We start from the raw sequence: 15,417 nt of genomic DNA on the forward strand, positions 1-15,417 counted from the left end.
GTTAAATTGTTTTTTTTACGAGAGTCTTGAGGTCCTTCTCTCCATCCACTCTGCTAACTTGCTAACGGTTTCTGCCGGCGCTACGTATGGTTAGCTAGCTTGTTGAACACTCACAGCAAGCTTTTTTTTGTTTGTTTGTTGGTTTATAATGATGATGTGTTGTCATAAAAAAAAACAACAACTGCCCAACGACATTGATTTGATTATCGAGAAGCCTGCCAGGTTTTTTTTTTTAACGATGAATTGACCCTTCAGCTTCAATCTGATTGGCTAAAACTTTAACTTTGTTTCTCTAAGGGAAGCCAAGCAAAGCTGGCCTCCTCTGAGTGATGCATCTCATTGACCAGCAGAGAACAGAGCAGAGAACATCAACTACACATGCATCAATGCACACAGCAGAGGGGGAAGAAAAATGGAATGTTTTGATAACAAGAGAAAACTTTATTTTGCAGATTATTATAGAAATCTAGTTAAAATCTTCAGTAAAACGTAACATAAACCTATAGGATCGTTACATTATCCAGGAGAGTCATGTTTCTTTGTTGGGTAACAATGAGGATTTTGTGCAAACAAAAATTTGAAATGGAAATAAAGAATTGGGGGAAAAACACTTGTAAAGAACTTCTAAATCACACACGAGGCCTTCAGGTGATTGTAGTCCAGTGTGTGCAGGAGTTTAATGTGGAGAGTAAAAGGTGGAATTTCACATTTATCTGCGTCACAGAGGGAGTGAAATAAAGACACAGAGGCAGAGAGATGGGGGGGCTGTAAAAATATAAGTCTTGGAAACCTCTCAGCACATTTCCTGTCTGCTCTCTCTCTCTCTCTCTCTCTCTCTCTCTCTCTCTCTCTGGTTGTGGCTTTAGGACAGACTCAACCAGACGAGGAGACTCGCTCGCCATTTGTTCTCCCTATCTCACAGTTTACCCCCTCTCTTTTCTTTCTGTTGGGGGATGCCAGACGTCGTGGAGTGGGGGGGTGGTGGTGGTGGTGGTGGCAAACAGTGGGTGTGAAGTGTGTGTGTGTGTGTGTGTGACAGCATTCCTCTTCCTCTGAGCGTGTGCAGAAGGTGAAGAAGACGGAGACGAACACAGGAGCTCACAACAACTGGAGGTAGGTGCCAACCAACACACACACACACACACACACACACACTGCCTCTGTCGGGCCGACACACACCTCCAACAGGCCGCAAACACAGAAAAGAAACACAGATTAGAGGAAAATGAGGGAATTTCCTCCCTTTTTCATTCTCTCAGTTCTCTGTTTTTGGCTTCTTTCTAGTCTAAAACTCTCACACACTCGTAAACACACACATTCATGGAAGTGTGTCCCCCCCAGGTTTACAGGCTGAGGATGTGATTAGAGCCGCAGAAGTTTAGTGGAAACTTTCTCTGCAGTGTTTTGTTGCAGTATGTTAAACTCCTGCAGGGCTGCAGCTGCTACCTGTTGCACAACAGCACAGAGCTGCTGCGGACTAAACTCACTGTAAGAGAGAGACTGACTGAATCAACAGATAAACTCTGTGTATGAACAGATAAACTCACATACAAACAGATAAAATCTCATAAAGGCAGATAAACTCACTGTACAGACAGATAACTCAGATAACTCAAACAGATAAAGTCCCTTTATATACAGATAAACTCACCGATGGACAATACATTTACATATGGACAAAGATAAACAGTTAAACTCGTTGTATGATCAGGTAAACTCCTGTTACGGACTGATAAACTCACTTATAGACACATAAACTTACATACAGACAAATAAACTTGCATATAAACTCGTTCACGATTTCATTGCCCCGATTAAAAAAAGTGTGCACCGGATACAATCTGAAATGAACTTGCGATACATCGTTTCCAACATCTTTGCATCCGTAAAATCTGATTTATTTACATATAATTATAAGTAGAGGCCCTATGTCTTTACTATTTGGAAATTTGACCAATAATTTGATATTTAGATTAATTTCTACTCTGTAAACTGTTTCTAGAGGATGCTAGCATGCTACAGCTAAGTGGCGCGTCGCCAAAATGTTCTGGGTGAAACTTGCGCTCTAGAATTATTGTTCCGCATGTCGGAGTAACTGAATTATTAAACTATTTTGACAGTTATTGTTTGGGTCATGGAGTTTATGCATGTAAACTGGAGACAGAACGTTACACCACAAAGGACTTGTGAAACGGCCTGTTTGTGAAAGGTCCAAGGAGGTCAAAAAGAAACACCGTGAATGAGACGCTTTCTGAGTCGCAGTAGTAGAGAAACAAATATGTAAAGTAAAAATGGTGCTTTTTTTAGTTGATTTATGATTTGATGTATACTTTAATAATATCAAACCCTCTGTACCATTTTGAATTGCATCATTGTTTAGCATCGCGTTGAATCACAGTGTGTTGAATCAAATCATGTCGAATCACACTGCATCACAATAGGGATGAATCTCATCATATCACATGTTGCTTCATATGTATCTTTAATATTTCAGATTGTTGGCAATGCATCGAGATGCACGTCTCTAATGGACAAATAAACTCACTGCACATACTGATCAACTCAAGGATAAACACTTAACCTCATATACAAACAGATAAATTCACCTATGGACAAATAAATGTTTGTTTAGGACATGAATAAACTAACGTACGGACAGATAGACTCACATATGGAGACCAGTGTTGGAGAAACTAGTTACATATAACAGTGTTACGTAATTAAATTACAAAATAAATGTAATTATAATCCGTTGCAGTTAAATTACAGCTACTAATCAAAATGTTAGTTATTACAATATGTTCTTTTTGGTAAAAAGCTTGTATGTATAATATAACGTTCATTCTGTAGCTTTGTCTTCTGGCGTATTTCCGGGTCAGTGAAGGTCAGCAAAGCCGTTGGGACAGATTTGAGTGCGACACCAAGGAGCCGTCTGTCTCTACATGCTAGACAGGCTCCGTTCATTTAGCAGTACGTTGTTTTTGATTGGTTCTCTTGTTTGAATTTGCGCCGCCTCTCGTCCGCCAATCAAATCAGCGCGTTTGCTCTGAGCAGCCTGAGTCGGCCATGTTGCCTTTCAGTGCAGGAAATTCAACAATAATTTGATGCTTTAAAATCAAAACATTCACATCTTAATTCAAGTTCTACTGAAGAACTTTTAATAAACGTTTGACAGTAATCAGTGTTGTTACTGGTAATCAAAAAGTAATCAAATGTAATGAGTTACATTACTTTGATGACGTAATTAAAATAGTTACATTACTTATTACATTTTAACAGAGTGACTAGTAACCTGTCACCTGTAACCCTCCCAACACTGCTGGAGACAAACTCACATACAGACAAATAAACTCAAGAGTTAAACACATGTACAAACAGATAAAATCACTTTATATGCAGATGACGACACGGATGAGTGACTGACATTTGTTTCACTGTTTGGAGTTAAGATTTGATTAAATTATGCTGTTCAGGATTTGATCAGTATCACTCACAGTGAAACTAAAATTAGAATTTTTCCTATTTTTTTGTATAAATAAAAATATATTTTAATAAAACTACAAACTGACGTACATATTTTTCTATTTTTCAAAAGAGGATAAAATGGTTTTTGGACATTTTAGTGGAAACATCTGGATTCTTTCCAACAGCCTGCATAAAAAGTAAATGAAATTAAAAGGTAGATTTAGATACATATTGATGAGATGATAGCAGCTTTTAAAATTTGATTTGATTTAGTATTAAGCATAAATGATGCACTGCACCAGAGTTAGCTTGAAGCTAATTCACATCTGTAGTCCATTACAATCAAAACATACAACAGCACAACAACAAACAGTACAAAGCAAAAACAAACAAACAAACACACCATACAAAATACAAAACCACACACAACAGCACATCACACACACCCACAATGTCAATTAAAAATGAATAATTAATAATGATGATAGCTAATGCTAAAGCTAAAGTTTAGCTTGACTTCATGTTTTTGTTAACTGTCATCGTTTAGATGTAAATATTATGTTATGACTCCACAGATCTGTAAATTAGCTTGTAGCATAATCTATTACTGGTATAATACCAGTAATGAGTGGAGCTGTAACGGTAGCATTAGCAGATGTAGCTTCAGTAGCAACAGTATTTGTAACCCTTGTAATTGCAGTAGAAGTTGTTGTAGTAGTGCTATTAGTAGTAGGCTGTGTTTTAGTGGAGAGTTTTAGTGTCTTGTGGTGATTAAAAGCTTAAAACATGGAAATATGAAGGATAAACTAAATACTTCTGATGTCTGGAATGAAAATAATCACATTGAAAGCTTTTGAATGTGTTCACAGTTACAGCTACAGACAGCCTGAGTCCAGAAACTGTCAGCATCAGTGTTCAAAGGGCTGTGTGGGTCCGACTGTGGTCAGATCTGAAGTTAATTATCATGTTTCATTCAGAACCGATTCAGTTCACCTCGGAGCAGCGGTATGTGTTCCCCCGTTCGGCCGCAGCAGTGAGTCACTTCCAGCCATCGCAGCAGCTGGTGGATCAGTTAACAGACGTCGTGCCTCGGTCTAAATCCTGCTGTTTTGGATCCAGCGCTTAGTCATTTCTGCAGAGACGACAGACCGCAGGTGAGATTAGAATATAAATTATTCTCAGAGAAATGACAGGGAAGTGAAAACAGTCGACTGTGGAGTAAAGGAATTTCCAAACTTTTATCTGTCTGAAGACAATTTAAACACAACCAGACTTCTACTAAAACTAAAACTGACATAAAACTTAATTGTTTTATGTAAAGTTGGAACTTTGAGCTAAGCTAGCTACATGCTAGAACAAAAGTGTATGGATTCATCATCTGGGGATCATGAATGTCTGTACAAAATGTCATAATAATTCATATTTTGAATCAATTAAAACATGAATATTGTTCATTTTCATCTTTTTTTCAGATATTTCCATTTTACGCTACTTTATAACATTTCAGATGGAAAAATTGTACTTTTGTCAGGAGCCCAAATGAACATTAAAGCTGTTTTTCTTGCTGTAATCATTCCTCCTGTTCATACTGACCATTAGAGGATCCCTTCATAATGACCTTACAATGGAAGTGATGGAGGACAAAATCCACAGTCCAATCTGAAGCTAATATGAAGCTTCAGCGTCCAAATGAGTCAAATCAAGTAGATATCTTTCAACGTTACAGTCTTTTTAGTGCCAAAGTTCCTCTTTTTGTTACTATACTTCCACCTGCAGCTCAACAGGGAAACACTGTCCGAGGAAACACAAAGAGGGAATTTGATGCTAAAAAGACTGTAAATGTGTCAGATATCCACTTGATATGACTAACTCAGACTGCTGAAGCTGAATAGAAGCTTCACACAGACTTTTAAATGACTGTGTGGACACACTGTGGATTTTATCCTCCATCACTTCCACTGAAAGCACATTTGAAGGATCTTTTAATATCCAGTATGAACAGGAGGAATGATTACAGCGAGGAAAACCTCTTTCACTACCAGTAAGTTATTGCAGGCTTTTACTTGTAATTGAGTATTGTTATTGTAGTACTCTTGCTAAAGTAAAAGATCTCAAGACTTCTTTGAATTTCAGTGATTTAGCAAACTTTAAAAACCAAAAACAAATCCAAGACAAAACAAATTAAAAAAAAAAAGTTTTCATTAAAGTTTTCTGTAACTCTCTGTGACAGCATCATAAAAATCTGACGTCCTCAGCGCCATGTAAGGTCTGTTTTCTCAGAGCTGCAGCTGAGCGTCACCGTGCAGTTCACCACAGAGCCAGAGGTTAACACACATCCAGCTGAAACCTCAAACTAACGAACCGACGCTCGTCTGGCTGGATGGGAAGTGACACGCCGGCTCCAGTTGGTGCCCTGCTTTGATCCTGAAAACACCCCCCCCCCCATCCCCCCCCTCCCCCGCTCCACCCGTCCCATGCCACTTCCAGCACCTCTGCGGGGTCACGCAGATTAACCCCTTGTTTCCTGCAGTGGGCTTTAGTTTGAAGTGAAATGGAGGGTGAAAGCGTTTTCCGGCTGGGAGTGTGGAGCAGCGGGGGGAAACAAGCCGGGCCTGCCAACTGCATGCTGGGAGTTTTTTTAAAGGGTCTGAAGGATTTAGAGGAGTTTTGGTGTGGGCTAAAGGCAGTCGAAGAGGTTTAGAGCTGCATAGCTGATTGTTTTTAAGCAGCAAAAGAGGTAGATGGTTTGGAGCTGCTGGGGATTTTTGACATCATTAGATTCAGGTAAGGAGTTGGGAAAGGTCAAGGGTCAGATTTACAGCTGATAGCTTTTGACTCCATCAAATTTTATTTGTTAAGGCTGGAGAGAGTCTGAAGTTTAAAATGATTTTAAGCTCCACTAATCAGTGTTTTTATATTAAGAGTGGATCAAATGCTTAAAGGGGACATATCATGTTTTCTGTTATTTTTATACTGTTATAATGTTGAATATTAAACATTGTCAAAGGTCCAAAACTTGAGGTGAATGTATATAAAAATGCTCCAGGGCTTCAACCCGCTCTGAACACTTCGTTTGTGACTGTTTTGTCTACCCACCATGCCAACTAACAGCCGTCCATTGTAAGCCTTGGTTGCTAAGGTGGTTGCTAAGGTGGTTGCTAAGGTGTTTCCATGTGTTGTTCATCTCCAACATGTACGGATGGATTTAAGAAGTTGACATTTGGAGTAAAGAAGGAGAAAAAGAAGTGAAATCCTGCTACTATAGTTTGTTTACGTAGCCTCCGGAGCCGGAGGAAGCTTCCTGAAAGATGACCAATCAGAACAGAGTGGGCTCATCAGGAGGGCGGGGCCTTAAAGAGACAGGAGCTAAAACGGCCTGTTTCAGACAGAGGCTGAACTGAGGGGCTGCATAAAGGACCAGTATGAGATAAATAAGGAGTTTTTAACTGGAAATCATGCAAAGATATTCCAGTAGAGCCCCAGAATATAAACATAGAGCTGGAAATGTGCAGAATATTTGTCCTTTAATGTGAAAGGAGTCGATCATGTTGGCAGCTGTTTTCGAAAAGAGAGATTCACTTAGTTTAGGTTTGAATGTGGACAGTGATTTTTAACTACCTCCAAACTTTCCAAATTAGCTTTGTGTGCACATTGTCTGAGAGTTGTACTTGTTTTAAACCACATGAATGTAAACTCTTCTTCTCTCCTCTGCAGGTTGCAGTGACACCAGACAAAACAGCAGGATGTGGGCTGCAGCAGACTGAATGGGAAAACACTGAGACTTTGCTTTGGAATACAACTTCTGTGAAACTATAAAACAAGAAGCTGAACCTAAAATGTCTGCTGCCGGCGTGTTGTTGTTGTTGCTGGCAGCGGTGTCGGCTGTCTGCAGCAGAGAGAGTCTGGTTGTTGTGAACTCGGGTGTGGAGGTCGCCAGGGGTCGCTCGGTGTTTATCAGCGAGAAGGAGCTGAAGATCAGCGTGGATCCCGACGCAGACTGTAAGGTGGAGGTGGTGATGAACGAGCCCGTCACTCAGAGAGTTGGGAGGTTGACTCCACAGGTGAGTTAAAGTCAATCAGAAGAGTTTCATGTCCATCGCAGTGTAGAAATTCTCCATCAGTTAGTCAGCCGCCATCCACCGTCTGTGGGACTGGACAGCTTCCAGCACCAGTACAGTGATATTACTGGTGCTTTGTTCTGTGTTGTTTGCAGGTGTTTGACTGCAGCTTCCTGGAGGACGAGGTGAAGTACGTCCACAATGGCAGTCCTCTGCTGGACGAGGACACAGTGATGCTGAGAGTCTACAGGTCAGTCAGCAGCAGTGTAGTATTTAAGACTGCACCCTAAACACTGCTGAGTTGATGATTAGTTGATAAACCCATGTCTTTATACACAGAGTAACACAGGGTGACAACATGACAGGTTGTAAACTTTTAAAGATTCTTGTCTCTGAATGATCTAAATACATAATTGTGATGGAAACAGAAGAAAGTGCGATGCACAGCAACTGTTTCCTGCTCTGAGCTCCGGTGTTAAATGCAGCAAAGTCGGCTAAACTCCTGCAGCAGCCTCACTTGTTGTCGTGAGCGAGCACTTTGTGTTGTATCTGTAGTCTTGGTGGCAAAAAAAACATTTAAAAAAAGAGATCCCATAATGCTTTGAGAATTGGTCAAACCTTTGCTTTGCTTCAGTGGTATTAATAGTAGCAGTAATACTAGAGGTAACAGTGGTAGTAAACAGCTATTGTAGTGGAAGTTGTTGCAGAACAGTAGAGGCTGTAATATTAGTCGTAAAAGTTGGACTAAGTATCATTTAAACATTTAATTATCTTGTAAGATGATTAGAGGTAAGGTAAAATATTCAAAGGATGTATTTAACTGTATTAAACTGATTTTAAGCCTAATATTAGATTGTGTTGCGACACGCTGTTTGGCGTCTGTGTTCAGGTTCACGTCCTCAGACACACTGGTGGAGACGGTGGTTCTGCTGGTCCGGGTGGTGGACTCGGGGTCCAGCGTGGTGGAGCTGGGCAGCGCTCCGCTGGTGGTTCCTCAGTTCTACGGTTTATCCAACGCCATCGACAGCTCCGTCCTGAACATCCGAACCACGGCCGACCTAGTCTGCACCGTCAGACTGATGACCTCCGACACCGACACCCCCGCTCTGGGACAGCTGGTGAAGGAGGAAGACTCCACACTGAGGAAGGGTACGTCACACACACACACACACACACACACGCAGGTCTATGAAGCTTAATCATCTCACGACCCCTCAGACCCCTTAATACTAATGGGTATTAATGGGATTCATAGATGATTCTTTGCTTTTTTTTTTTTATTTAAATTTGAATAATGCCAAAAAAATTAATCTAAAAAAAGTACAAATTTGTTACAAAGTGCTGTACAATAAAACAACAGAGTGAAACAGAGAGAAACTGCAAAAATGTGCAAAACTTTTCAGATAGCAAAAGAAAAATTATATGAAAGACAAGAAAAAAGAGGAAAAATTAAATGAATATTTTTAAATTGAATAAATTAAATACATAAAATCAAATGCAAAATAAAAAATGAAATGTATAAATGTAAACAAAAAAAAGTAATGCTATAAACATGACAAACAAACAAAATTAAAAGTAGAAAAATAAAACTTAAATATGCTCTAAATGCTCGTGTGTGCAGCATCTACTGCAGGTGTCGACCTTCTGTTTGTCGTCCTCCTTCAGGCCGAGAGACGGCGGAGCTCTGCCCAGGAAACAAACCCTGTCTTCACGACACCAAGGAGGTTCGTTTCCTCAAAACCAGCTGCCAGGACTTCCTGAGATCCGGTCTGAAGTACCAGCACCTCAGCCCTCCGTCACCAGAGATCGACTACATCCCCATCAGGGTGGAGCTGCGGGAGCAGGCGACCAGGACCTTGTTGGAGGTACGAGCAACATTCAGAAATTACCCCTGAAAAAAGTAGATTGGTAAAGGAGAAAGACTGATATTGAAAGGTTTTATAAAGTTAAAATTGACAGTAGAGGAAACATCCACACATCTTTGACCACAGTGTAGAAAATAGCAGGTTGGAGGAAAGCAACTTTTACACAAGTCAGTGTAGTAACGCTGCTCAAAAGTACTTTAATTGAACAAAGTTGATAAACTGCATATTCTGTCATATCCAAGTCGGATGTGACTGTTTTCCAGGCGAGATTAGCATCTCAGACGTAGAGAGGGTTATTGGCAGTCAAAAGGTGCAATCCCACTTTCATGAGCTTTTCTCAGCTCTGTGGATGTGGAAGGATGCAGAGCAGGAGGTTCTGCAGGGGTTCAAAACGCTTCCAAAACCCTAAATGTAAAAACCTTTTCTTCTCTCCTTGTTAGCACATAAACAGCGTCTTTACTGCAAAGAACCGTCATTTCTAACACATCTGATTGTATATTCTGGAGCATCACTTGCCTCTTTAACACCACATACGACAGCAAAAGTTGTGGCAGTATGTGTTGCATTATACGTGATGTATGTTGTGTTAAAGTGTACATATGTGCCTCAAAAGAGATGCAGATTTACACAAATTGGAATAAAAAGCATGCACCAGCTTTGGAAAAACAACTTTGTGGGAAAGTAGATTTATCTTTTATCTTCACTTTAACCATTCCCTCTCTCCCAGACGGAGGCGGTGTGGTTGCCGGTTCTGATCCATGGAGCCATGCAGAACCAGCCGCCTCAGGCCGCCTTCATGGCCTCCTTCATCCTGGAGGTGGACCAGTTCATCCTCACCCCGCTCACCACTGCCACCCTGGACGCCAAGGACCACGAGACACCACAGGAGAGGCTGGTGTTCAATGTGACCGTCCCACCTGCCGAGGGTTACATTACCCACCTGGACGACCACACCAAGCCCATCAGGTCTTTCAGCTGGCTGGACCTCCATGAGATGAAGGTGGCCTACCAGCCGCCCAACAGCAGCCAACCAAACCGCAGGAACTATGAGGTACCGGTGGTCAGTGGTGGGACAAGTATTCAGATCCTTTACTCTAGTAAAAGTACCAATACAGCAATGTAAAAATACTCTATTACAAGTAAAAGTCCTGCATGAAAAATCCTACTACAGTAGAAATACATAAGTATTATGAGCTTGATGTAGTTAAAGTATTGCAGTAAAAGTAGTGGTTTGGTCCCTCTGACTGATATATTATTATATATGACATCATTAGATTATTAATACTGATCAGTGTGGTGAGTAATGAAATGAGAAAAACCTGTGTTACAAAAAATCAGCTTCACACTGTGTAGTGCGGGTAGCAAGAGGTACATTTTTTTATTCGGGCTCAGTCACATGATCATTTGTGACAGAAGAATTTTGTGTCAAATAAATTAATTTGGATGATTGTCACAATCGTAGGATTTGAGTGGCAAAGTAAATTACCAGAGAAGTTAGCAAATCTCAGAGTACAAAATAAATAACCCAGACAAACTGCTTTGCTAAACCAGATCCAAACTGTTTTAGCTGCTAAACCAAACCATTGACTAACTTGAACCACACTTTTTTTTTTTTTACTGTTAGCTTAAAGTAAGAAGATGCTAGTTTAAAGTATTGCTAAACTATGGAGCCCCAGAAGGGCCACAGAGAGAAAGAATATATATATCAAAGCCATGTTTTGCTACATCGAGTGCTTGAAATGCTATTGTGTGCACACAAGATACAATTCATTCCCACGTTTTGGTTAATTTTAGCGCACAAGATAAGTGTATATACAGAGAGCCAACACAACGGATGAAAAAAATATCCTTTTAACTTATTCTGTGGGTTGTTTTGCTGTCAGTCGTGATACAGTGTTGTGTAGTTGGTGTAACTGTTGTTAAATCTGCTTGTTTAGGTGGTGGGCTAGCTAGTTTGCTAGCTTGTAATGTAGCTCACAGTTAGTTTCGCACTGCTAGATTCATACTCAGATTCAAAGCTGAACACAGTGGAACCTGCTGTCAGTCTTAAATTAACTAATCTAGTAAACCTTTTGCAAGAGGAAGGTAGGGAAACACACAAAATGTGGATTCATATCAGTCAAACTCTTTCAAACAAGCTTAAGGTCCTTGGATAATGTAGACTCCTTTAAAAAGCAGCTAAAAACACATTTGTTCAGACGGGCATTTGGGTAGTATGTGCTATTTTATCTTAATTTGTCCATTTTATTTGCTCTACTTGTGTATTTTATCTGGTGTCTTTGCTTTTCTTTATTCTGATTTTATTTTATTTTATATTTATTTCACATTATTTTATATTATTTTATTTTATTTCTTTGACTGGGAAGCACTGTGTAACTGGTGTTTGTGAAAGGTGCTATATAAATAAACTTTGCTTGCTTGCTTTAATTAAGTGTACCTCATGTACATGTCATATATCTTGAAATATTTTGTTAATCTATTTTCTGTAAGGTGGAGTTCCAGGTGATAGATGGTTCCTATATGATCAGCCCGCCCATCATGGTCCACATCTCCATCAGGGTGGCTGAAACAAACGCACCCAGAGTCTCCTGGAACATGGGTACTGTATGTAAAACATCACAGCAGATGTGTTTGCTGCTTAACTCCTGTCAGAATCTAAAAAAAGTAAATGAAACTGTAGCAATAGACAGATAAAACACATTATGTAAGAGGAGCTCTACAGTAAATTATTATCTCTGGCGTCTCAGGTCTGGACCTGTTGGAGGGTCAGTCTCGACCAATCACGTGGGAGGAGCTGCAGATAGTCGACAACGACAACATAGACGCCGTCTACCTGGTGGCTGTGGACGGACCGCTTCATGGACGTCTCAGTGTCAGAGGTAAAGGGTCAAAGGTCACAGGGGTCGCTCTGTAACTTCCACAACGACATATTGAGTTGCTTGTTTTTCTACTTTCACAGCTCACCCTTTTTTCCTGTCATCTCTCTACTGTTGCATCTAATAAAGGCATAAATGCATCAAAGTGTAGTGTTGTGATGATAGCAGACAGTGAAAGTAACAGAGGAGCTGCTGGATATAAAGATAAATCATTACATGGAGCGTCCTCATATTTAAAATAATCCAACTGAAACTGAAAACTAACGCCAAGAAGCTTGTAGACGTCTAAATAAGTTGAGTATTTAAATTCAGACACTTTCATGCTGTGAGGAAGAACTCTGTCCGTCTCTTTCTGCTCCAAACATACATCAAAAACTAAAAGAAAGGTCAGAAAGCTGCCTCCTCTGTCAATAATCCTGCTCAAATAATTCAGCCGTGTTTCCAAAATCAGGCCGAAGCGTGTCATGTGTCACGTTCTCCATTTGTCCCAACTGTCAGTAAAACACGTATATTAAAGCTCTTTGGTGTAAATATATAAAATCACTTTGACATTAATTCTTGACTACAAAGAGGCACGACTTGTATGATTTTAGTTGTATTTTAAATTAGGTTATGGCTCACAATGCTACTAACATTTATTCATTTAGTCCTTCAAATCATAACAGTTCAAAGATTTTCAGTTTGCAATGATATAAAACACAAAACTTTCACGTTTAAGAGGCTGGAACCAGAGCGTTGTTGCCTGATAAATGACTTAAATGATTAATAAATCAAAATTGTTGTGATTAACTTTTACAACTACAACATTTCGGCACTATTCAGGTTTTAGACTGATGATGGAAAGTAGTAAAAAGGATATTTGTGCATTTATTTACATGCAGCAGACTGATGGAGTCTATATATAAATATAGTGATTCTCTGTCCTTTAATCCCGTGCTGGTATTCCGACACACACACTGCCCTGGGAATTCCCAGAGAATGTCGTCTGGCCTTTTCCGCCCTTTTTCCTCCATGTGTTGCCCATCCGTCAGGGACTCTGTGGTGTGGCTGGGGAAGCATATGTCTAGTGGCCCTGCATGTGTTTCCTAATCAGGTGTAAAATGGGGCCGCGGCCACTTCGCCAGGGGCCGTGGCAGCGCCGAGGCCGCCACTGCCTCCCTCTCTCCGTCCACGTCTGTCCCTTCCAGCCCAGCGCGTAGGGAGAGACGGCCTCTTTGTCTCTGACGGTGGGGGGGGGGAGCGGGACGGAGCAGATTGAAGGGACTTATGCCATTTCATGCCGCCGTGCACAGGGAGCAGATGCACTGTCCCCAAACAGGTTTTTATGCTACCAGCTAGAAGGAGGCAGTGAGGAGGAGGAGGGGGTGAGGTGGCAGGAGTGCAGGCACCCCCCCGAGGGATCCAGGCAGGGAGTTAACCTTTCATGGCTGCTTTAGACTTATAGAAACACAAGGGGAAGCTCAGAGTGAAAGGATGGTGTGTTTTCAACTGATTCTCTGCCCCGTTTCATCAAATTACTCTTTCATCAAGACGCATTTCACTAATAACTGCAACCGCGACCTGCAAATACACCTCGCACTGTGCTGCGTTTGGAGATAAATCCATAATCTGTGCACACTTCACAGGAATCTGCAAGTTTGGTTTAAAACAAAAATGCAAAATGTGCAAAAATTTGCTGGTTTTCTTTTTTTTTTTGTCTTTTAAGATAGTAAACTCAACATATTTTGGCTTTGACTGTCGGACCAAACAAGAAATTTGAAATCGTCACCTTGAACTGGAAACTGTCATTTTATAGACTATAAATGATTCATCAATTAATTGAGAAGATAACCTGATTCCTCTACTTCTTCTACTGTAGACAGAACATTCCTGTCCTGCTGCCACCGTCGCTCCAGGCCTCCACCAAAGAGACCAAAAAATTGAATGAGTGAGGATGTTGAAGGTGGAGCTAATTGATTCATTCATACAAAACAAAACAAATTATTTCATCTCAATGATTGAATGGAAAATATTATTTTTTCTATCACTCTGCTGCTCTGTATCTCTCTGTTTTTACCATCAAACATCAAAAATTGTTCAGTGAAACATCTTTATGTTAGTTGGACGGATGTTGAAACTTGTGTCCCACTGGGCAGGTTTCCACCGGCTCCCTCCTCCTCCTCCTCCTCCTCCTCCTCCTCCTCCTCCATGTTTCATCTCTTCACTTTTAGACCGTTAGTTGTTTATCTGCAACTGTTGTCAAGAAGGAAAAAAAACTGACAAAAGTTTGGCTCTGCTCCCCAAACATCATCATGTGTCCTGTAGGAACCAGTTAGTGGATCCTCTGGTGGAGTTGTGTCTCTGTGGAGAACGCCGCTGACCCTCGACGCTGTGACTCGGGGGCGAGGGCGCCACAGTCACTGCAGGCTCGGTCCAACGCCTTCAGCCAAATGGATGGCTGCCTGTCCTGCTGCACACTCCCTCTCTCTCTCTCTCTCTTACACATACACACTCACAGAGCCCTCCCATCCCAGTTTTCCCTTTATGGGCCTGTTGCCCAACGCCACCTTTGGGCCCAATTACCAAGTTGTTTCCATCACTTGGACCAGTAGCCGGGTTCCCCTCGGTAAAGTTGCTAATGAGGTTCGGGCTTGCGACCGCTCGTCTCTCAATCTGTCTGCTGACCTTGCCCTTCTGTCTCTCTGGCATGCGCAGGGAGACAGGAAGCCCCCCAATCCTGGCAACCGGGCGGCCACCGGGAAGGACGCCATGTTTTACCCCACCGGTGTTCACAGCACAAACCCCAGCCAGCGCCTCCCGGTGCCTTCAGGCGCTAAGAGAAACTTGTTATTTCCAAGTGACAATGGGAGAAGAAAAAACAGTGCATGTGTTGGAGATGGTAATTGAATCGAAGTGCGAAGGTTTGGCTGGAAACTGAGCCGTCCGCTGACAACAACACATGTCCGCCAGTAGGCCGCCAGTCATGTGACGCTGTGCTGTTAGCGTTAGCATGATGTACAGTGTGAGGAAGGCCAGCCAGCAGCAGAGAGCTGACAGATGGACTCGGCCTACATTTCATTAATGTAGGACAGAGACACAAGAAGTTTTTCATGTTCAGTCCAACTCTTCATAGCGTCAAACATCGAGTCCGACAGTAAAAAACACATTTTTATT

General features: G+C 41.3%; 1 protein-coding gene across 3 annotated transcripts in view; it reads left to right on the forward strand.

The window, feature by feature from the left end:
• Positions 1-221: 221 nt before the first annotated feature.
• The window catches only part of frem1b (Fras1 related extracellular matrix 1b), a 63,602-nt gene continuing 48,406 nt past the window's right edge, over positions 222-15,417 (forward strand). Inside the window, exons 1-9 of one of the 3 annotated variants that reach the window (XM_044361445.1) lie at positions 222-1,113; positions 4,443-4,619; positions 7,180-7,526; positions 7,679-7,773; positions 8,413-8,672; positions 9,189-9,388; positions 10,116-10,439; positions 11,879-11,987; positions 12,136-12,267. In XM_044361445.1, coding sequence (XP_044217380.1) covers positions 7,302-7,526; positions 7,679-7,773; positions 8,413-8,672; positions 9,189-9,388; positions 10,116-10,439; positions 11,879-11,987; positions 12,136-12,267 — 1,345 coding nt within the window. In that variant the 5' untranslated portion in view covers positions 222-1,113; positions 4,443-4,619; positions 7,180-7,301. The remainder of the gene's footprint in view (positions 1,114-4,442; positions 4,620-7,179; positions 7,527-7,678; positions 7,774-8,412; positions 8,673-9,188; positions 9,389-10,115; positions 10,440-11,878; positions 11,988-12,135; positions 12,268-15,417) is intronic. The other 2 variants (XM_044361447.1, XM_044361446.1) reach the window with 2 other exon arrangements.

This window comes from Thunnus albacares, chromosome 9 (assembly GCF_914725855.1).
Source record: "Thunnus albacares chromosome 9, fThuAlb1.1, whole genome shotgun sequence".
NCBI lineage: Eukaryota > Metazoa > Chordata > Actinopteri > Scombriformes > Scombridae > Thunnus > Thunnus albacares.